Here is a 20,252-nt window from a genome sequence, read left to right on the forward strand (position 1 = left end):
AATCCCTCACACATTGAAATCACGTCCCTCCCACCACCCAGGAGCACCTTAAGTGCAGAACAGTGGCCCCAGAACAGGCATTCCCAGCTAATGTTTGATGAATGAATGAATGAGCGTAAGACCTGTATCAGAAAGGTAGTTTAAGGTGAAGGGCACACATTCATTCTTTATTAATTTTTCATGCTACCATTTAATATGCATCTCAATAAGGGATGCTTGACATGATACCAGGACTCTCTGAGGGCAGGAGCTGTGTCTCCCCTTCCTGTCCTCTCCCCCACAGGGCCAGACAACGAGCTCCGGGGCTGCACCCATGACTCACCCCACTGAGCTACCCTGCACACAGGAAAGCACTCTGGACCAGGAATCAGCACTCTCCCTGCCACCTGTCTCCTGGAACCCTGGGCAAGCCCCCTAGTAGATGAGTCCCGGTCTTGCATCTGTCAAACGGCACCACCGGCACTTGCTGTGTGGGTTACTCAAGATTGAGGTCTGGACAAGTGGAAGGGGTGTGGCTGTCTCTCAGGCCAGGCTACATCTGAGCTAGCCTTGGGTCGGACTTTCCAGGGAAGGAGGGATGGCTGGAACAGTGCCTCCAGCCCGTCTGCCAGCCAGCTAACCTGAGCCCACAGTCTGGGAGAAGTGCCAGGCTCCGACACACTGCGCAGCAGGGGGCTGGCTCAACTCCAGAGCAACACCTTTGGCAGCCCCCGGGGAGGGGAAGGGGGAATGCTTGGCTCCAGGTCAAGAGCATCTGGGCCAGGGCACGGAGGGGGCATCTGGGGGTGTGCGAGTGGCTGCTGTTCAACAAGAGGCTGGCAGGAACCCGGAAAGGAGCATCTGCTACTGACTAACCCCCAGCCACCATCCCTCTCCAGTGCTGCGAAGATCTTCCCATTAGTCCAGTGGAGCTGGGCCCCTGCTTAGCTACCCTCAGCTTCTAGATAGGAAATAAGCTCTCAGGCTCGGGGCTGGGATGCAGGGTTGGGAATACAGGGGAAAGAGAACGAGATGGGGCAATAACCTAGATCTCCTTCCCCCCAAATGGAGGGGTTCCTGCAATCTTGCTGAGAGTAGAAACTAAAGGAAGTGGTCACTCAGCATCAGACTGTGAACCGAGAAATCCTGGAGAAAGAGGAAATCCTCCTGAGCCTGAATCTGGATGAGATACTGGGGGGAAGGCCGAAGGGGTGGGAGGCACAAAGGCTGGAACTCTGGAGGTTTGGGGAGTGGGGTGATGCTGCAGACCCCAAGGCAATAAAATTAAGGAGGGAGGTGGTGTCTGGCCTCCAGCAGAGATGTGAGGCACTCTGGAGGTGAAGATCCAGAAACACTGTCTGTGTCCAGAAGGAGGGATGCTGAGCGGTTGAGTCGAGGGAGGATTGGGATGGGACCTCCGGGAGGGGTCGAACGGACGTTGGGAACGCAAGGGAACGAGGTCCCGGGGTCTGTGACCCTTCAGCCCCTTCGGAGCACCTTAAGCGGGATGGTGTAGGAGCCCGGGTATCAAGAGCCCCAGAGCTGGGCTCTCGACTGGGACCCGCCGGGGCGGGGCAGGCGCGGGGCGGGGCCGGGCTGGGGGCTGGGCCGGGGTCCCGGGGGCCGGGGCGGGGCCGGGCTGGCGCTGCGCAGCCGCGGGGCGGCCGCCGCGCATGCGGGGCTCACCGGGCTGCTGCCGGCGCCGCTGCCACTCCCGGGAGCATGAAGGACCGAACCCAGGAGCTCCGCACGGTGAGTCCGGCCCCTGCGCGGCGCCGCTGGCCGCCGGCGCCCAGCGCCCGGTCCGCTTCCCGAGCGGCTCTGGCGGCCCCTGGGGCGGTCGCCCCTGCGTCCCCGGCCAGGGCGGGAGCTAGCGGTGCCAAGCCGGGGACCCCGACCGCCCCGGGTCCCGCCCCTCGGATCCACTGGGGTCACGAGCTCGCGTGAGCTCGGCTCCGATGGCCCGCGGGCTGGCGGCTGGAACCTGGGGTCCTAGATAAACTTTTCGGCGCCCCCCTTGTTTTCGGAGGGATATTCTGGAATATCGGTGGCGGGACCGAAGCTTGGCCTCCCCGTCGCCCGGCGGAGGAGGTCCCGACCCTTGTCTCCCCGCTGTGCCTCCTCACTGACCCTCCTGCCCTCCCTCTGGTTTAGACCGACGGCGGGACCTGTGCGAAGGGAAGGGGCCGGGGGCGGTCCCCTGTCCAGAGCCCGGCTGCAGGGCGCTCTGCGGAACCCGGCCGGTCGGGTGGGGCCGGGCTCCTCGGGCGGGCGCTGTCTTGCGGGACGGCCGCCGCCCCCATCACCTTCCGTCACCTGTAGCTCCCATCACCTGTGGCTCCCCAGCCGGTGGTGATCGGCAGCTGCTGCCCTCCCCGATCCGGGAGGGGTCAGGCCCGCTCTCTTTCCCTCTTCTTGGCTTCCGGGCAGCCGGGAGCCGGCGTTTCCAGACCCTTCCTGGTTTTCCAGATCGGATTCCGACTTGAACCTATTTTTTTCCACCTGTGTTTCGGAGGCCACTGGGGTGTGGCTTCTGGGGCGTGGTTCCGGTGGGGGGAGCAGAAGGATGCGCAAAGGTTTCGAGTCAGAGTCCGCCCTCTGCCAGTCCAGACAGAGACCCCTGCTGCCTGCTCCTTATCATCAAAGCCCCTCTCCCCTGGCCTCTGCTCTTAACCGGAGTGTTAGCACCTCTGCCCTTAAAGATGGCAATCTTGGGAGGGGCTACGGGGCCGGGACCGTGCAGAGAAGGAAGTGAAGCCTGCCTGTGGGGAACTCGGACATCAGGGCTCTAGACCAGGTTGAGGCTCCTCTGAGGCCCTGGCTGACCACCCTGCTGATCTCTTGCGGGGGTGGGGGGGTGGGGCAGAGTCTCCCTAGAACCCTTCCCCTGCTACCCAGCTTAGAGCCAGAGACCTGGCCCCCTTATATGGAAAGTCTCAAGTATCCTTTGGGCTTGTGATCCCATGGCTGGTCCTCTCTGTACACAGCTTCCCTGCACTTGTGCCTGGCTCTCCCTCATCGTACCAGTCTTGTCTCCTGGGCAGCCTGGGGCTGGCACCTGTGCTCTCCTGCCTCCATCACCCCCTTGCTCTGGCTGCCAGCCTCCACTCTCCCATTAAACCTGTATTATTCCTGGCTGAGTGCCCAGCACCTCCCCCCCCACCCCCGCCAGCATCCCCCACCTCAGGGTAAACCCCTGGAGGTTTCAAAGGAAGATGGTCCCTGATGTCAAATATGGTGTCTATAAACACTTCCCCCGCCAGGCTTGCGGTTGCCCTCAAGTTGCCTGTGCTCGGTTGAATCAGAAGGAGCCTTGTTATCTTGGGGATGAAGGGCGTGTAGTGCATTTCCTGGTGTTTGGGTGCTTGGTGGGTCAGACCAGAGTGTCTGTGGGAACCAGTGCTCAGGGGGAACAGAGCCCTTGACATCTGACGTCTTCTGACTCATCACCTTCATTCCCTTCATCCCCTTCATCCCCTTCACTGAAGGGAAGACAGAGGCATGAGAGAGAGAGATGTGGCTAGCCTGGCAGATCAGGTGGGATGAAGGGGCTTTACCTGGGCCTGAAAACAGTCAGACTTAGATGTGGCTGAGACCTAAGGGCTGAGAGACATTGGACTGTAGGAGCTTGAAGCTAGGTCTTTGCTCTGGTGAATCCCTCCCCCACCCCAGCACATATACATGCACACATGCTAGCCAGACCGGTCCTTAGTTGATGAGGCCTGGCTTCTCTAAAGTAATCTGAGGCTTCCTCTCCAGACGTTCCCCCACTCCAGGCATTCACTGCCCGCAGGCTGCTGTACTCGTGGCTGGGTGGCCCTGTCCCTTAGGGGCTGCTAGCACCCTTGAGGATCAGCTGGCAGGAGCCCACACTGAGTGGGGTGCAACCGTTAGTCTGGGGGGGGGGCGGCCATTCCCACAAGTCTTCCTTTGGGCTGCACAGATTCCCATCTAGGAAGTAGGGATAGGAAAACTGAGAACCCAGCTTCTCAGGGCAAGCGGTCACAGGTCTCCTGACTCCAATTCCATATCTGGGGGAGACCTTGAACCCCAGGAACCAGAATCCCCAAGGAACCGAGAGGGCCAGTGCTGGCTGGGCTGGACAGAGGGTGGTGCTTGGGACAGCTGCTTGCACCATCCCCACCCTCCCTCCCCCTCCCTCCCCCCTCCTCCTCCTTCCTCACCCCACGCCACCACATTTGGAAGAAGGAAAGCAAGAGAAGGGAGCTTATTTATAAAAGTCACACTTGGGGAAGGAGCTGGCATGTTTCCTCCGCGCTGCAGGCCGGGCCCAGCCCTCCAGCCTTCTCCAGCCCTCCTCATCTCTCACGGGGGCTGATCCTCTCCTGCAGAGAGAGAAGGAAGGAAGGGGTCATCCAGGGCCAATGTGGGGGCCTGAAAGCGTCCAACAGCCCTCAGAGATCAAAAGGGCAACCTGGAGCCCAAGGAGGGGTGCGGACGTGTGTGACCAGAGTGTATAAAACCAGGGGGACTTTGGGGACAGGTGCCCCCAGGCAGCCCCAGCATGGCCAGCAGCCACCTCCGTCCCCCAGTTCAAAGGCCTCCCCGGTTTTCTTTCCGAGGACTGCTCGGAGCTGATACCCCTCCCTGGGCGCAGAACTGTGTTTATGTACCTCCTGGGCCATGTGACACAGCGGGGGCCTGTGGCAGGAGCCAGAAGCCAGAGAGAGGAGGGAGCGTGGGGCAGTCAGAGCAGGAACCTTCCTGGAAGAAGAGGTCTGAGATCGCCGGGGGGAGGAGCTGGATTTGACTGGGAGGAGGGAGGGAGGGTGGGCCAAAAGAAGGGACCCGTGTAAGAAACAGCAGAGGGGCTGGCGATGCCTGGGCCTGACACCCAGGGTCCCCCCTCGCTCACCGGGGCAGCAGACAGGCCTGAGTGGTGAAGCCCAGTGCCCCCTCTGCCGACTTCTGAAGGGACTGAGGGTCTTGGAGCAAGAACAGGCAGGTGGGTGCCTTAACCTCTCTGTGCTCATTTGTCTGCATAATGGAGCCAGCCCGCTTCACCCTGCAGCGCAGAAGAAAGGGGTGGGTGTAAGAATAGACCCAGGCTAGGGGCCCTTCCTTCCTTCCCATCACCTTCTTGGGATTTCTTAAAAAAAAAAAAAAATTAATAATGAATTTGGGCACATGTCCATCTGAGGTGCAGATGGTGTCCAGGGACTATCTAGTGCAACTTCCTATTCTACAGAGTGGAAAACGGAGGTCCAGAAAGGGCCAGGAGTTTATCTCAGGTCACACAGCACCTGGAGGGAGGCAGAGCCCAGCCCCTCCCCACACCCTGAAGCTGCTTCCCTGAGTTGTGCTGGGGCCCTGCTAAGGGGTAGACTGGCAAAGGCGATCTGGGGGGCGGGTGGGGGGGTGGTTTGCAGGGTGGGGAAAAGAGGAAGGGGTCAGAGAGAGTCCTTTCTTTCTAGAGACCTATCTCAGTCTCTCGCACATCCCTGACTCAGCTCTGGGCCTCTCTGCTTTAGTGAGATAGGCTTTGATTAGTCATTAAAAAGAAGGGGGGAAAGAAAATAGCCCTCGAGACAGACAACAGCAACTCCTGCTCCAGCAGCAATGAATCAACCCTGCCTGCTGGCCAGCCGCCATCTCCCGGGACAGGCCTGGAGACTGCCTGGCCTCCGCACCTCTTGGAGGAATCACACTCTTATTTCCAGGAAGGGATCGTGGAATCCTGGTGCCTCTGCCCAGAGAGACCATCAGGGCTGCGCAGTGGGGGCTTCTAGTGGGATCCCCTCCCCTGTCTCAATAGGTCCCTGTGGTGGGGGCAGTGCTCACACCCACCCTGACTTCCTTTCCTGATTGCTCAGGCTGGAGGTGATGAGACCAGAGCCAAGATAGCCAGCTGGCCAGAGACCAGGCCAGTGGTTCCCAATCCTGAGGGGCTTTAAGGAAAGAAAGCAACCTCACCAGCCACCCCCATAGATTCTCATTTGGTCTGGAAGCTGTTTTTTGTTTTTGTTTTTTTTTTTAAAAAACAAAAACAAAAAAACACCCTACCCCCAAGGGACTCTGTTGCTGGACCAAGGTTGAGAACCCCTGAAAGATAATTAAAAACGTGCGTGCATGCTCAGTCATGTCCGACTCTTTGTGACCCCATGGACTATAGCCCACCAGGGTCCTCTGTCCATGGGATCTTCCAAGCAAGAATGCTGGAATGGGTTGCCATTTCCTCCTCCAGGAGATCTTCCCAAACCAGGGATCAAACCCACATCTCCTGCACTGGCAGGCAGATTCTTTATCACTGAGCCACCTGGGAAGCCACGAATTAAAAACACCAGGACCCAAAAACAAACACCAGGACCAATTGGATGTTGGTTGGATATGAGAGGAGGAGGAAGAGTGTGGATGCTCCCCCGTTTCTGGCTTGGGAGACTCTTTAAGAACGGGGGCTCAGGAGGAAGAAGTGGAACTTAGTTCTGGCCAGGTGGTTGGCAAGGTGCCCATGTGATGTCTGGGGGAGTTTGTCCGGAAGACGGTTGTACCTCGGAGCTTGTAACTGCCTCACGACTCCAGCTGCTGCCTCCGCACCACAGCCTCTCCGGTCCCAACTCCAGTCCAGCCGTCTTTCTGGAGCTGTGACTGCCACTTTGAGAGGGTTGGCCGGTTCCCAAGGGAGCTGGGGCCCTAATCAATCAGGGCCTTGGCATAGATGGGAATAAAGTAGGAGGGGGCAACAAAGGCATAAACCATCAGATTCTCACAGACTGGGACAAGGATCAGAACAAATGAAGATCCTTCATTTGAGCCCAAAAGCCAACCAAGTAAACAGGGAGGGGAAGGGCTTCTTCCTTGGCAGGAAGAACTGTGTGATGGCTTCTGTGATCTCTGGCTGCATTAACAGAGGTCGACTTTGTAGAAAGAGGGAGGTGGTGGGTCAGATCTTTGGCCCTGCTCAGACCACAGTCAGCAGCAGATTCAGTTTCTATCTTGTCCTGCTGGAGAAGACAGAGACTAACTGGAACAGATCTGGGGCAGGGGTTTCAACTTAAGGCCTCTGGGAAGGATCTGAAGCGGAGGGAACTTGGTCAACTTGAGAAGAAAAAACCAGGGAGGATGCAGATGCTACCTGCAGATCTCTGGCCCTCAGATTTCTGGCGGGGCCAGCCCAGGGAGAGGGCACCAACAGGTTCTTTATGGCCTGGGGCCAGCTTTTAGGAAAGGGAAGGGCTTTCTAACAGTTGGGGCTGCCCCAGATAGACAGAAGAGCCTGGGGGAGCTAGTGAGCTCTCCACCACTGGAGGTGTGAAAGCTGAGACTAGAAGCTGTGGCCAAGGTGGTTTTTCAGGTCTCCCAGGGCTTGAGAGTGTGATGCAGTGGCTCCAGTAGGGATGTGAATAGGGTGTGGGGAATGAGAGGAGCGAGATCCCATCCCTGGGGAGATGAGGAAGGCTTCCGAAAGAGGCGGCACCTAACGAAGAAGGGAATGTCGGTTTCACGGAATCAGCACTGCAGGCAGCGGGAGCGCCTGGGGACTGCAGGGAGGACAGTTGGCAGACTCTAGGAGTGGATGGTTATAGGTGGGGTGTGCTGGGATCAGATTTCAGACTGGGGCAGTGAGATGAAGTGGAGGTGGGTGGAGGGGTGAGAGTGAAAAGAGCCTGAGGAGGAAGAAGTTGTAGCACTTGGAAGGGATGCCCTGGGAGCATCCACTCCCGGTTTTGCTCAGAGCCATGGTTGGTTTTACGCAGGCTGTGAGGTCAGGCCCTAATGTGTGTGTGTGTGTGTGTGTGCATGCTCAGTTGTGTCCGACTCTCTGCGACCCCATGGACTGTAGCCTGCGGGTTCCTCTGTCCCTGGGATTCTCCAGGCAAGAACACTGGAGTGGGTTGCCATTTCCTTCTCCAGTGCATGAAAGTGAAAAGTGAAAGAGAAGTCGCTCAGTCGTGTCTGACTCTTACCGCTAGCGCCACCTAATTGATGGAGAGCATGGAGGAGGATGTGGCATCCCCCTGCCACCCTTCTGTTGGAGAAACTACCCGAGTCCAGCCGCTGTGCACAGAGGCCATGCAGGGAGCAGGTCAGACCTGGCTGGATGCCTGGAGAAGACAAGTCCATTTTGCAGGTGGGCAAGCTGAGGCCCAAAGGGTGGGGGGCACCAGCCCTGGAGCCCCTGGCCGTGACTCTCATCTCTGGTGACTCAGAGATGAGTCTCATTTCTGGTAACTTGTCTTCGGCTCCAGCTGGTCATTACTCCCAGAGGGAATGGAGCTGGAAAATTCTCCTTCCACCTCTTTCCGCTCAACCCTATCCTCTGGGTACTGGAAGGACAGAGAGGCCAGGATGCTGAATGGCAGGAGCTCCCAAGGACACCTCCCAAGCTGGCCAGCTGTTGTGGAGGGGGCCCTGGGTGCTCCCATCGCACCTGCCTTGGTTTCCCCAGGAAGTGCTCCTCCTCCAGCTCGGCTTCTAGATTCTCTGTGGCTAAGGGTGGGCTTGGTGGGGGATGGGGACCACCTGGTGGCAGCCGCAGGCACTTGTGGGAGCGAGGACTTATTTTAGCTGCTGGGGGAGGAGGTGTGATCTCTTGATGAGAGGGGCCGCCTCCATAAAGCTCCCAACCAGCCCCTTCTCTTGGTTGGCCCCACTTGGGTGGGGTGGTGGGACCCCAAGAGCCCCAGTCTTTTGCAGAACGTGCTGCGGTTCCCCATCACTCCTGGGCCCGCCCTCCCCCAGCAGAGCATCGCTGTCCCCATTTCATAGAGGAGCAGACAGACCCCGCGGGAAGTCCCTCAGCCCGTCGGTGTCTGTCTGGGCACAGAACCCAGCCCCTTTGGAGGTGGCGGGGCCCCAGCACCCCCTCTCCTCCCCCTCTGCCTGCCCGCATCCTCACAAGAGAGCATCAGGCCAAGGGCCAGTGCCTCCTCCCCGTGGGGCACTGAGGATGAGGGGGCAGGACCCAGCCCAAGAACCCCAGGTGCCTGTCCTACCCTGAGTAGCCTGGCCTTGGCTGTGAGGGGCCTTGGCCTTGCCTGCAGAGCGAGCCAACCCTGGCTAACTCCAGGTGTGAGATGGACAGTAATGAGCATGGCCGGCATGCTGGGAAGTCAGAGATGTAATTACCTCCAACCTTGTGATGGGCTGGCTTTTGTGTGGTGGCTCCTGGGGCCGAGGGGCCTAGCCGACACCTGTGGCTGAGACCCAAGGCAGGCCCCGAGCCAAATAACAACATGCCTGGCCTCTGGTGCCTGCCAGACCCAACTCTGCGCCTGGAAGGAAAGAGGATCAATGTCAGTGCCAAAACTAACAGGGAGAGGGACTTCCCTGATAGTCCAGTGGCTAAGACTCCGTGCTCCCAATGCAGGGGACCTGGGTTTCATCCCTGCTCAGGGTTCTAGATCCTACATGCCACAACTAAAAATCCCTCATGTTGCAATGAAGATCGAAGGTCCCATGTGCCAAAACTAAGACCCGGCACAACCAAATAGATAAATAAATATTTAGAAAAAGAAGAGACTAACAAGAGAGGTCTCCAGGCAGTCTGAGGGAGCAGGCCTGGAGGTTCCCAGAGCTCTCCATGGGCAGTAGCTGTCAGACCAGCTTGGGTGCTGTGGGCATGACCTGTATCTAAGCCATCCTACTTTTTAGCAGGGAGGTGGTGGTGGTGCCTAGGCCCAGGGGCTTCTCTGGTGGCTCAGTAGGTAAAAGAATCTGCTTGCAATGTGGGAGACTCAGGTTCGATCCCTGGGTCAGGAAGATGCTTTGCAGAAGGGAATGGCAACCCACTCCAGTATTCTTGCCTGGGGAATTCCATGGACAGAGGAGCCTGGTGGGCTGCAGTTCATGGGGTCACAAAGAGTCGGACACGACTGAACAACCCCAGGGATGTTGCAGGTCTCACTGAGGCTGGGAGCTGAGGGCACAACCAGGCCTTGTCCCTGCCAAGGGGACGGACAAGGATGGCCGGGCCTCGGAGCTCCAACCGAAGACCCTGCTATAGGGGGATCCTGGGCAGCTTGGGGTCCCAGGACCCATGGGACCCAGTGGTCCTACCACAGGGGCGCTTGTGTGTCCACCCCCCTGCAGGCCAAGGACAGCGACGATGATGACGACGTCGCTGTCACCGTGGACCGAGACCGCTTCATGGATGAGTTCTTCGAGCAGGTGGGAGCCGCACCCCCACCTCTCCCCAGACACTGGCAGACCTGGGGCGGCTGCGTCTCACCTCTCAGCCGGCCCGGGGCGCTTACATACCCGCGCCTGAGCGCAGCAGCCCACGGGCACCGAGTAGTGAGCACATTTTGAGGGTAAATAGACTGAGGCTCAGCAGGGAGCAAAAGTGGGGATTGCCCACTCCTTCCCACCCCCACCCCAATCTAGACGAATCCTTGGATCAGCACTACCCACCCCCCTCACCACACATACACACACACCTGAACCTTGCCCAGCCTGGCCCTGACCTCCTCCAGCCCTACTCTGGGCCCCAGAAGGCCCCTCCCTGGATTTCTGCCCCCAGAGCACCTGACCTTGGCCCACAGGTGGAAGAGATCCGAGGCTTCATTGACAAGATCTCGGAGAACGTGGAGGAGGTGAAGCGGAAACACAGCGCCATCCTGGCCTCCCCCAACCCTGACGAGAGTGAGTGTGGGTGTGTGGGGTTGGGGGCCGTCCCCAGGCCTCCAGAAAGATGCTGCAGCCAGGGAAGGAACGCCCTGCCTTGCTGGCCGGCTGAGGGGCCTGGCCAGGTTGGGGAGGGTCAGGAAACAGGCTCTCCCAGGCCAGGGCTGAGGGGCGGTTCAGTGCCCTTAATCACCGTGGGATGCCTGGTGGGAGGGGCGGCCCCGCCCTCCCCAGGTAACTTGGCTGCTTTCTAGGACAGCCCTGGATTCTGGGAGGGAGGGATGGAGGGAGGAGCTGCCTGTGATCAATAGGAGGCGTCCCAGCCCAGCCCCTCCCTTTCCATCGCCTCCCCTGGGGAGCAGATGGCTGCTCTGTGGCATCAGCACTGTGGGAGGGCAAGCCAGCCAAGCAGGCAGAGTTCCCGGAAAAAGCTGGCGGCCCTGGCACTCGGCCATTGGTGCCCCGAGCCGGGCGTTCTCAGGGCTCCAGGAAGTCACCTCTCTCCCCCTGCACAGGGAACATGTGTGTGTCTGTTTTACTGTGTCCCCAGGCAGGTCCCGCGACCTGTGGAGGCACTGATTACTACTGCACTAATAATAGGCCAGGCTGACAGCTGCCTGGGGTCCCCTCCCCTAGAAGGGGTTCACCTTCAGCCCAGGGACGCAGTGATGGGCCAGGGCTCAGGCCAGCCGCCTGGACTCATCAGATTGGGTGTGTTTGCCGCCTGCCTGTTCTCGAAGCTTGCTCACCTCCCCTCTCCCTTCTCCAGCTCCTTTGGAAGGCCCCAGGACAGAGCACGGGGCAGGGTCCAGCTGCTGCCCAGGTGTTCAGGAGGAAGGGCCTAGGGCCCATAGCCCCCTACCCAGGCACCCAAGGCTTGATTCCGTTCTCAGTTCCAGCACTGCCTCTCTATCCGTGGCCTCTCAACCCCAGGCCCACAGGCATCCTCAAGCACCCAGAATAAATCTCTCTATGGCCCCAAAGTGTGTTTGGACCTGAGCCCAGTGCCACACCAACCCAGCCCAGCACCAGGCCTTTGGAAGGCAGGACAAGTCAGCTGGGAACCAGGGAGACTGAACCGGGAAGGGTTGGAGAGGAGACAGGGACCCCCCCAGAGCAGGGCATACCTCCAGTGTGGTCCTCAGGTCGTCCTGGCTGCCCTCCCGCCCCACCTAGAGGTGTGTCAGGGACGGTGTCACGTGACATGGTTTGTCTGCATGCCCACATGTATCTGGGTCAGCGCATGTCCCTGGTGGGTCACTCCTGGTGAGGCTCAGGAGGAAGGCTGACTGTGGGGTGAGACTGTAAAGAGCTGGATTTGGCCTCTCACCTGCCGGAAGATGGAGCAGGCGGCGGGAGGGGGAGGGTGGGGAGACAGAGTTGCCCTGCTCCCCAACCTTAGCTGTGTTGTGTTGCCTTCGTCGGATATCAGCAGTGACCACTTCAGAATTTGCCACCTGTGAGCTGAGCAGTCAGGACCTGGCACTTCCCAAGCGGGGAGGGGCTCCCCATGAAGGGTTCTGGGGCAGAGGCGGAGCAGGGTCGCCAAGGCATCACAAGGAAAGTTGGCAGGAAGTGGGGGGCTTTCCCGGGCCAAGGCTTGCTCTGCCTTCTCTAGGGACTGCCATCCGGGCTGGGCTATTTTGGGTCTGAGCAAAAGAGGCTGAGACATCAGAGCAGCTGGTAACCGAGTTTTCCTTTGTTCCTGCGAATAAGGCGCACGCACCCCCGCTCCTGGAAGCCCCCCACTTCCCCTCACTCACATGCCACTTGGGAAGTGCCCTGCCCACACTTAATTGGCCACTGTCAGTGCCCCTCCTGAGTCCCCCCAGGGGAGAAGCCCCAGCCCCAGAAGCAAGCACAGGGTGGGCGTGAAAGGTTGAATCCAGGCGTTCAGTCCTGGTTTCTCCAGGGGGTGGAGTCCTGGGGGGTGTGCCCTGAGGCTGAGCTCCACCCAGCACCCCAGAGGGAAGCAGCCTTCTTGCCCCACTTTGCCAGTGAACCCCTCCCAGGGAACAGGGCAAGCTGGGCACTCCCATGGCCTCTGCCAGGTTTAGGGAGATGGTACCGGTTGGAACAAGGGCCAGAAACTATGCCACTGCCCTCCCCCAGCTCCACCCTCTCTTAGGCCCAGCCGCATGCCACCTCCAGAGCCAACCGTACCCCAGGAGCCCCCTCTCTCCAGCACTTCTCTCAGCTCCCACCCAGGCCAGGTGCCACCCACCTACCGGGCCCTCAGTGGTTGGCCTTCGCTGAGCTCAGACCTGGGGAGCAGGGCTTTGTGAGTAGAACAGGTCTGCCCTGGCCAGGGTGCTCGATGGGTCTGGCTCCTGCCTCCTTGGGCCTTGGCCTGTCAGCCCTTCGGCCGGTGCTTAGCGCCCTGAGCCATCAGGTAGCGCTAGGTGAGCCTGCCGCCCCCGCCTTGACTCCGGCAAGTATCAGCTAAATGTTCCCCAGTGCCAACTCCAGCATCGCCAGCTGCTCCACAATTATTTCTGCCTTAAATTTAGGCCCATCTGTTATCTACAGGGGGTGGGGGGGTAAGCCAGCGAAGGAGGAAGGGAGGCTCCTTGGAAGACAGTGCGAGAAGGGGTGAGGCTGCAGCTGGCGTGGGCCAGCCCGGGATGGGAGGGGCAGGCAGGGCCTTAGCCAGGGGACAAGGAGACCCAGGGTCTGCCCAGAGCGCCTCCTTGGCCCTCCACGGGGGAGCCCAGGGTGTCTACCCCACCCTTTCTACCTCCCTAGAGACAAAGGAGGAGCTGGAGGAACTCATGTCTGACATAAAGAAGACTGCAAACAAAGTCCGCTCCAAGTTAAAGAGTGAGTCTGGGCTCCAGGCCTCGGCTGGGGTGTAGGGGGCACTCCGGGCCTGCTTCCCCCACACTGCCCAGGGGGTTTCACTGACTCAGAGGGGTACACTGGGTCTTCCTTGCTGTCCTTGTGAGGGTACCACCACGTGCCATTCACTCAGCAGCTACCTGGTGAGACCTGTTTGTGCCAGGCACTGGGCTGGGCCTCAGGATGTTGCTGGTGTTGCGCTCTGGACACTGTCCCCTACTTAGGCTAAAGAGGGTTAGAGGAGTGGCTGGTACTGCCTGATCCCACGCAGGAGCCCCATGCACTCCTGGGAGCACAGGTATACATGCCCCCCGGAATGCTGGGGTCATGTCTGTGCCCTGTGGTTGTGGCCACCTGCCCCGCCCCCATGGCATGCCCCGCCCGGTGTTCCATACAACCTTCTAATCAGGACGGGGTGGGCCTGCCCCACAAGGCTTAGCACACAGTAGATGCTCACACTCACACACTTACAGATACACAGCTTAGTGTGTGCCTGGGGCCTCACAGGTGAGTGTACATGCACACACCCACACATCTTGCCTGGAATAGCCTTTGCCGGCCCCTCCTGCATCAGTGCGTGGCGCGGCCCCTTCCTCTGCTTCCTGTGTGACCCCACTCAACAGACAACACGAGTCCCTCCAGGGGAGGTTCCGAACCCGATCCCGGGTGTGTGGGCCGCGAGGCAGCAGCGAACGGGGCAGGTTATCAGCAGCCGGCTATTCCCCAGGCATCGAGCAGAGCATCGAGCAGGAGGAAGGCCTGAACCGCTCCTCCGCAGACCTGAGGATCCGTAAGACACAGGTATGGGAGGGGTCTTCGGGGCGAGTAGCCGGGCGCCTGAGGCTCTGGGGCCCCGATGGGCTGGGCCTGACACCTATACCCCCGTCTCGGGCCCCCAGCACTCCACGCTGTCCCGGAAGTTCGTGGAGGTGATGTCCGAGTACAACGCCACGCAGTCTGACTACCGCGAGCGCTGCAAGGGCCGCATCCAGAGGCAGCTGGAGATCAGTAAGCTGAAGGGGCGGGGCCGGCGCGGGGCGGGGCCAGACTGCCGCTGACCACTCTGGGGAAGGGCCTGGCTCAGTTTGACCCCTGCTCGCAGCCGGCCGGACCACGACCAGCGAGGAGCTGGAGGACATGCTGGAGAGTGGGAACCCCGCCATCTTTGCCTCCGGGGTAAGTGTGGACCCCTCCCACCGGAGCCCCGGGTGTGTGTGCGAAGTGCTATGTCTGGGCAGTGTTTGGACACCGTCACCGGGTGAGGCACGTTTTAGAGAAGAGAAGGCTGAGTCCCGGAGAGGGCAAGGGACAAGCAGAGGTCCCACTTTAGTGCCAAAGATGAAGGTAAGACCCGTCTCCTGCTTCCTCCCAGTCGGGTCGGCTTCTTGTGCCCCGTGCTCACTTGCCACCAGCTAGGGGGCTCCTTCACCATCCTGAGGACCCATCCCCCCGAGAGGACACGGTGCTCTCGGCCTCTCTATATTCAAGTGAAGCTCCATGTGCTGCCAAGCAGGGGAGCTTTCTGAAGGAGGTGGCACACAGGTAGGGGATGCAGTGTGGACATGTGATTCTAGGAGGAGGGATCAGCTACATTCAGTGTGGGAGGAAGAACAGGAGGAGAGGTTTCAGGGAAAAGGCCATTCAAGGCCTGGGTCCTTGGCACAGTCATTTTGGGCTCCAGAAGCACCGGTGGTGAGAACTACCACTCAGCTGTTAATGGTGTGCAGATGCAGGCGGGGACTGTTATTAACCCCACGTTACAGGTAGGAACCTACTGGTACGAAATCAGGTCTCAGAGAAATTTGGTACCAGCTAGTAAGAACCTGCTCTTCACTGGTGGCTCAGTGGTAAAGAATCTGCCTGCCAGTGTAGGAGACTTGGGTTCTATCCCTGGGTCGAGAAGATCCCCCTGGAGGAGGAAATGGCAACCCACTCCAATATTCTTGCCTGGGAAATCCCATGGGCAGAGGAACCTGGTAGGCTACAGTCCATGGGGTCGCAAAAGATTCAGACCCTACTTAGTAACTAAACAACAACAATGGTGGGAGCCTAACAGTGGGGGGAGGGCTGTGGCTAAGGACAAAGCCTCCAGCAGGCCCTGCTTCCAGAACATTCTGCTCAGGCCACTGCCCATCCCGGCGGCCTCTGCCCTTGGCCTCTTGCTGTCCTGGCCCCCACCCCTCCCCCTTTGATGGGTCCCCGGGTCCCAGCCCATGGCTCGCACCCCCTAGATCATCATGGACTCCAGCATCTCGAAGCAGGCCCTGAGTGAGATTGAGACACGCCACAGTGAGATCATCAAGCTGGAGAACAGCATCCGGGAGCTGCACGACATGTTCATGGACATGGCCATGCTCGTGGAGAGCCAGGTGGGTGCCCGGGCCCCCCTCCCACCACCCCACCCCCAGCAGCACCCAGGGCTGCACTAACCCTCCCCTTTCTGCCCGCCACGCTGCCCCCGCCTGGGAGGGACCCAGTCTTCAGGTAACTCACTGCGTGCGGTTGAAACTGCCCACCTGAAGGATTCTCTCTGCATGGCTCTGCTTGGCTCTCCAGGACCCCAGGCCCTGCATGGCCCTGCCCACCTTCACTTGGCCTTGTCCTGTCTCATTCACCAGCTGTTCGTCACATGGGCACGTGGAAGGGCATTTTTCTAGGAGCCAGAGGAATAGCAACGAGCAAGACCACTGAGGGCCAGCTTCCCAGAGCGGATGTCCGTTAGGCGACAGGGCAGCATCAGTGAACGACGAGTGGCGTGGTCTCCACCCGCGCCGGGTGTTAGAGGGCGGCAGCCTGACAGCAGTGGTTCTCAGCCTTGAAAGGGATCAAGAGCCACACTCAGCCCTTGTTCTGCATTTCCCTGTGCGGGCCCCCGTTCCCAGAGATTCGCAGGCGGGGGTTTGTTGTTCAGGTGCTCAGTCGTGTCCAACTCTTTGCGACTCCGTGGACTGCAGCACACCAGGCTCCCCTGTCCTTCAGCGTCTCCCCGAGTTTGCTCAAATTCACGTCTGTTGAGTCAGTGATGCCATCCAACTATCTCATCCTCTGTCCCCTCCTTCTCCTCCTGCCTTCAATTTTTCCCAGCGTCAAGGTCTTCTCCAGTGCGTCAGCTCTTCGCAAGGGGTGGCCAGAGTTCTGGAGCTTCAAATTCAGCATCAGTCCTTCCAATGAATAGTCAGGGCTGATTTCCTTTAGGGTTGACTTGGGGGTAGGGATTCATACATTTGTATGTCTTTAAAGTTCAAGGGTGATGCTGATGCTGCTAGGCCCTGGGCCACGCTTGGCGTGACAGTCACTGCAGTGACCACTGGATGGGGTGGTCAGGGAAGGCCCTCTCTGAGGAGGCGGCATTTGAACTCCAAGGACTCCCCAGGGGAAGAGCAAAGAGCTGGCCCAGGTAGAGGGACCAGAAACACCACAGTCCTGATCAGGACCAGCAAAAGCCTGACTTCCCTGAAAAGCAGAAAGGCGTTCCAGGCGGTTAGAGCCCAGGGAGAGTTGGAGATGATGGAGACAGGTGGGAGGGGGGTCCTGGCAGGCGGTGCTGGGCCCTGGAGTCCCTTCTAGTTGGAGTATCTTAGTGTGGGAGGGATGTGGTCCATGTGGGGAAGCAGGGAGACCTTAGGAAGCTGCTGCTTCCATTGGGGTGAGAGGTGCTATGGCCACCAGTGGGGGCCATGGAGTTGGAGAGAGCGGTCAGCTACGTGGTCGAGTGGCCTCTGAGGGCTACTACCAGGCACACGAGGGCTGTGGGACTGGGCGGGGGCATCAGAAGCTGTCAGGACTGGACAGAACCATCATGCCTGGGAAGGGCTCACCATGGCCAGACTCCCACCCACCACCACTTACGCCCCCGCCTTGCTCTGCCTGGCGCTGTCCTCTGTTCGGCCCTGGGGTCAGAGCCCCAGACGAGCGTCCTCTGCATGGTCCCCTCCCCCTTGGCTGAGGCTGCATGGCCAGTTCCCGCCCCTGGATGGCTGCATTTTGGGGAGCTGCTCGGGGTGCCTGGACCCCCCTCCTCCTCACCTTCCCCTTTTCTCTAACCCCAGGTGCTGTTTTCCCAAAATCCCTCCTCGGGCCCCCTTGCCGCCCAGAGGGGGCCCCTCTGGAGCTGGGGTGCCCCTGGCCCTGCAGGGGGAGATGATTGACAGGATTGAGTACAACGTAGAACATTCGGTGGACTATGTGGAGAGGGCCGTGTCTGACACCAAGAAGGCCGTCAAATACCAGAGCAAGGCTCGCCGGGTGAGTAGTCCCGTCCTGCCGGAGTCCACATCCTCATGTACCCAGAGTCCCCCACCCCCAAGCATCACAAGTCCCTCCCCGTTTGCCTTCCCTCGGCCCTCAGCTCCGACCAGAGCCTCCACCTGGCTCTCCCAGGCCTTCGTGGTTGTTATCTAGTTGCTGAGTCACATTCAACTCTGTGACCCCGTGGACTTGCAGCTCACCAGGCTCCTCTGTCCATGGGATTTCTCAGGCAAGAATACCGGAGTCCCAGACCTTCAGCACCCCATTAAAATCCCACCCAGACATACTCCAGGCCATCACTTTCTCTCTCATCCAGTCCCCCAGACTCTCCAACCCTCAGCCCTGACCAGAGCCCGCTCCCCAGCGGTCCCCACCCCTCAAAGCTCTGCTCAGAGGAGGCTCAGCCTCCCTCTTGGCACCCTCTTCCACACTCTCTGAGGCTTCTCTCTGCCTCCCGTGCAGAAGAAGATCATGATCGTCATCTGCTGTGTGGTCCTGGGCATCGTGATCGCCTCCACCTTCGGGGGCATCTTTGGATAGAAACCACCCCACCTGCCTCTCCGCTCTGGACGGTCCACCCCCAGGAGACCCCTGGCTGCTGCCCCGCCTCTGGCTCGGAGCCCTCTCCCTGCCACCCCAGACTGCTCCTTTCTCTGCCACAGGGACCCCCACTCCCACCCCGCCCTGAGCCGTCGTGTGCATGATCTTTGTGACAGTGTGCGTCTGTACCGAAGAGGCAGAGGGGAGCCAGGCTGGGAAAGAGCCAGCCGGGTAGGGACGGGCCAGCAAGGGACAGACTCAGGCCCAGGCCCCTCCGATCGAGGAGGGCTGCCCCAGGGTAGTTAGCCATGCTCCTGTCCCCCAACCTTCAGTAGTTCCACTCCATCCCAGGGTCTGCCCGCTTCTGGATCAAGGCTCTCTCTGGACCCCAACCTTGCCTCTTCCTGACCAGCCTACCTGCCCCGTCCTGTGTCCTCTCCAGCTGTCCGCCTGAATGGGCACCCCCTTCTGAGGGCTGGGGACCAGCTGGCCACATGGTGCTGCTTTTTGGTTTAGGGGAGGGGTGGCCCTAAGAGAGAGCCCAGCTCTAAGCCTCTAACAGCCAATCACTGCCAGGGGCCGTGGCCGGGTGGCTTCTGGCCGAGTGAAGACCCGGCTTCCTCCCCTACCTGGGGGCAGAGTCCCAACAGGTCTTCGGCTGCCTCAGCCTCCCTCCTTCCCTAGTTCCTCCAGCCCCCAGAGGGCTATAGCTGACCCAGGGAACATTCTGGAAGAGGCTGACCGGGGGCCTGGTCTCCTGCCCTTGGAGCTAGGGCAGCAGGGCAGGCCCTAGTCGGGCCTCTGCACTGGCGAAGCCCATGCCCGGGCCATCAGCTCTCCCCGGGTTGGGTCCTCAAGCCATTGTGTGTCGCATGTGTGGGACAGTGGTCCCGGCTCTCCTGTGCTCGAGAAGTCAGTGTCACTTCAGGCCTGCAATCTTGTCCCACCCTTGCTGCCTGCCCCCCGTCCCCACCACGTGGGTGTTGGATGTCTCGGATGCAGTATTCAGCCAGGGAGGGGGCACCTCCCTTCTCCCCACCGGCCCAGGACTTCTCAAGTCTGAAACGTGCTCCCCGCCCAGAAGCCCTCTTCCTCGACAGGCAAGGAGCGTGCATGCGTGCGCATGCAGCGAGGGCCGGGGCCAGGCCTGTGCCCCACCCGCCCTCCGCCTCGCTCCTGCCCAGTGCCTGTGACCGCTGTCTGTGTTGCCTTCTTGAACAGCGACTCCCCACCCCACCCGACCCCTCACCAAAGGTCTTGGTACAACCAGCTGCCCATTTTGTGAAGTTTTTATGTAGAATAAACATTTGTATCTGTACCATGCCTCTGCTCCAGCTTTCTTAGTGTCATGGCCTTAGATCTTGGGGGTGAACGTGAGGGGCACCACGGGGCTCAGGAGGCCAAGGATCCCGGCCGCCTCCCTCCGCCTGCAACCTCCAGGTCTCACCGGCCCTCCAGCAGCTTGAACCTCCCAGCTCCAGCTTGTTGCCTGTTCTGTACCGTGGGCCCAGACGGACCCCCTCTTCACACTTTCCCAGGAATCACAAACCACCACTGCATCCCCTCCAGTCCACTAGACAGTCCCCAGCCAACCCCATGGCAGAACCTGCCCTCTAACCACCAGTGACTGGAGAGCAGACAGACCTGCAAGAGCCCAGTGCTGGCCCGTGAGCACCTGAGGCAGCAGCTCAGGGTCAAAGGTCAGCCCAGGCCACTGGGAAACCATGACTGGGCAGTGGCCTCAGGCCCAGGGTACCACGGATACACGTCACCCTACCCTTGCTTCCCAACTTTGCCTGATGATGTAAAACAAAATACAGTCTTAGCAAAGATAACATATAAGCACTCTTAAAGGATTGATGCTTTTGAACTGTGGTGTTGGAGAAGACTCTTGAGAGCCCCTTGGACTGCAAGGAGATCCAACTGGTCCATTCTAAAGGAGATCAGCCCTGGGTGTTCTTTGTGGAAGGAATGATGCTAAAGCTGAAACTCCAGTACTTTGGCCACCTCAGGCAAAGAGTTGACTTATTGGAAAAGACTCTGATGCTAAGAGGGATTGGGGG

The 20,252-nt window shown here is 59.8% G+C and overlaps 1 protein-coding gene and 1 long non-coding RNA gene across 4 annotated transcripts; one reads left to right on the forward strand and one right to left on the reverse strand.

Annotated features, from left to right (window-relative positions):
* The first annotated feature begins 1,610 nt into the window (after window positions 1-1,610).
* Window positions 1,611-19,507, forward strand: STX1A (syntaxin 1A). Of its 2 annotated transcripts, none has more exons than XR_008707588.1 (10): window positions 1,611-1,731; window positions 10,030-10,107; window positions 10,482-10,581; window positions 13,309-13,383; window positions 14,129-14,202; window positions 14,301-14,409; window positions 14,504-14,577; window positions 15,633-15,770; window positions 17,451-17,646; window positions 18,112-19,507. XR_008707588.1 is itself a non-coding variant. In XM_055562114.1 (10 exons), the coding sequence occupies exons 1-10, from the start codon at window positions 1,702-1,704 to the stop codon at window positions 18,187-18,189; spliced, it is 867 nt and encodes a 288-aa protein (XP_055418089.1). In that variant the 5' UTR covers window positions 1,691-1,701; the 3' UTR covers window positions 18,190-19,507. The 2 variants fall into 2 exon arrangements, 1 of the variants encoding a protein (XP_055418089.1); XM_055562114.1 differs by having other exon boundaries at window positions 1,691-1,731; window positions 17,536-17,646.
* On the reverse strand, window positions 4,198-10,717 carry LOC129637826 (uncharacterized). 2 transcript variants are annotated; one of them, XR_008707590.1, is made up of 6 exons: window positions 10,470-10,717; window positions 9,067-9,212; window positions 6,489-6,645; window positions 4,856-5,005; window positions 4,614-4,750; window positions 4,198-4,325 (listed from the first exon to the last, which is right to left on the reverse strand). It is a non-coding gene; the product is annotated as an uncharacterized LOC129637826 (long non-coding RNA). The 2 variants fall into 2 exon arrangements; XR_008707589.1 differs by having other exon boundaries at window positions 8,934-9,212.
* Window positions 19,508-20,252: the final 745 nt, after the last annotated feature.

The sequence above is a fragment of the Bubalus kerabau genome, chromosome 23 (assembly GCF_029407905.1).
Source record: "Bubalus kerabau isolate K-KA32 ecotype Philippines breed swamp buffalo chromosome 23, PCC_UOA_SB_1v2, whole genome shotgun sequence".
Lineage (NCBI taxonomy): Eukaryota > Metazoa > Chordata > Mammalia > Artiodactyla > Bovidae > Bubalus > Bubalus kerabau.

Bases quoted from the DNA above. Each gene is read 5' to 3' on its own strand.
- STX1A (XM_055562114.1), top strand. From the start codon at position 1,702: ATGAAGGACCGAACCCAGGAGCTCCGCACG. The intron at 10,582-13,308 runs GTGAGTGTGGGT...CTACCTCCCTAG, and splicing joins CTCCCCCAACCCTGACGAGA to AGACAAAGGAGGAGCTGGAG. The intron at 14,203-14,300 runs GTATGGGAGGGG...TCGGGCCCCCAG, and splicing joins TGAGGATCCGTAAGACACAG to CACTCCACGCTGTCCCGGAA.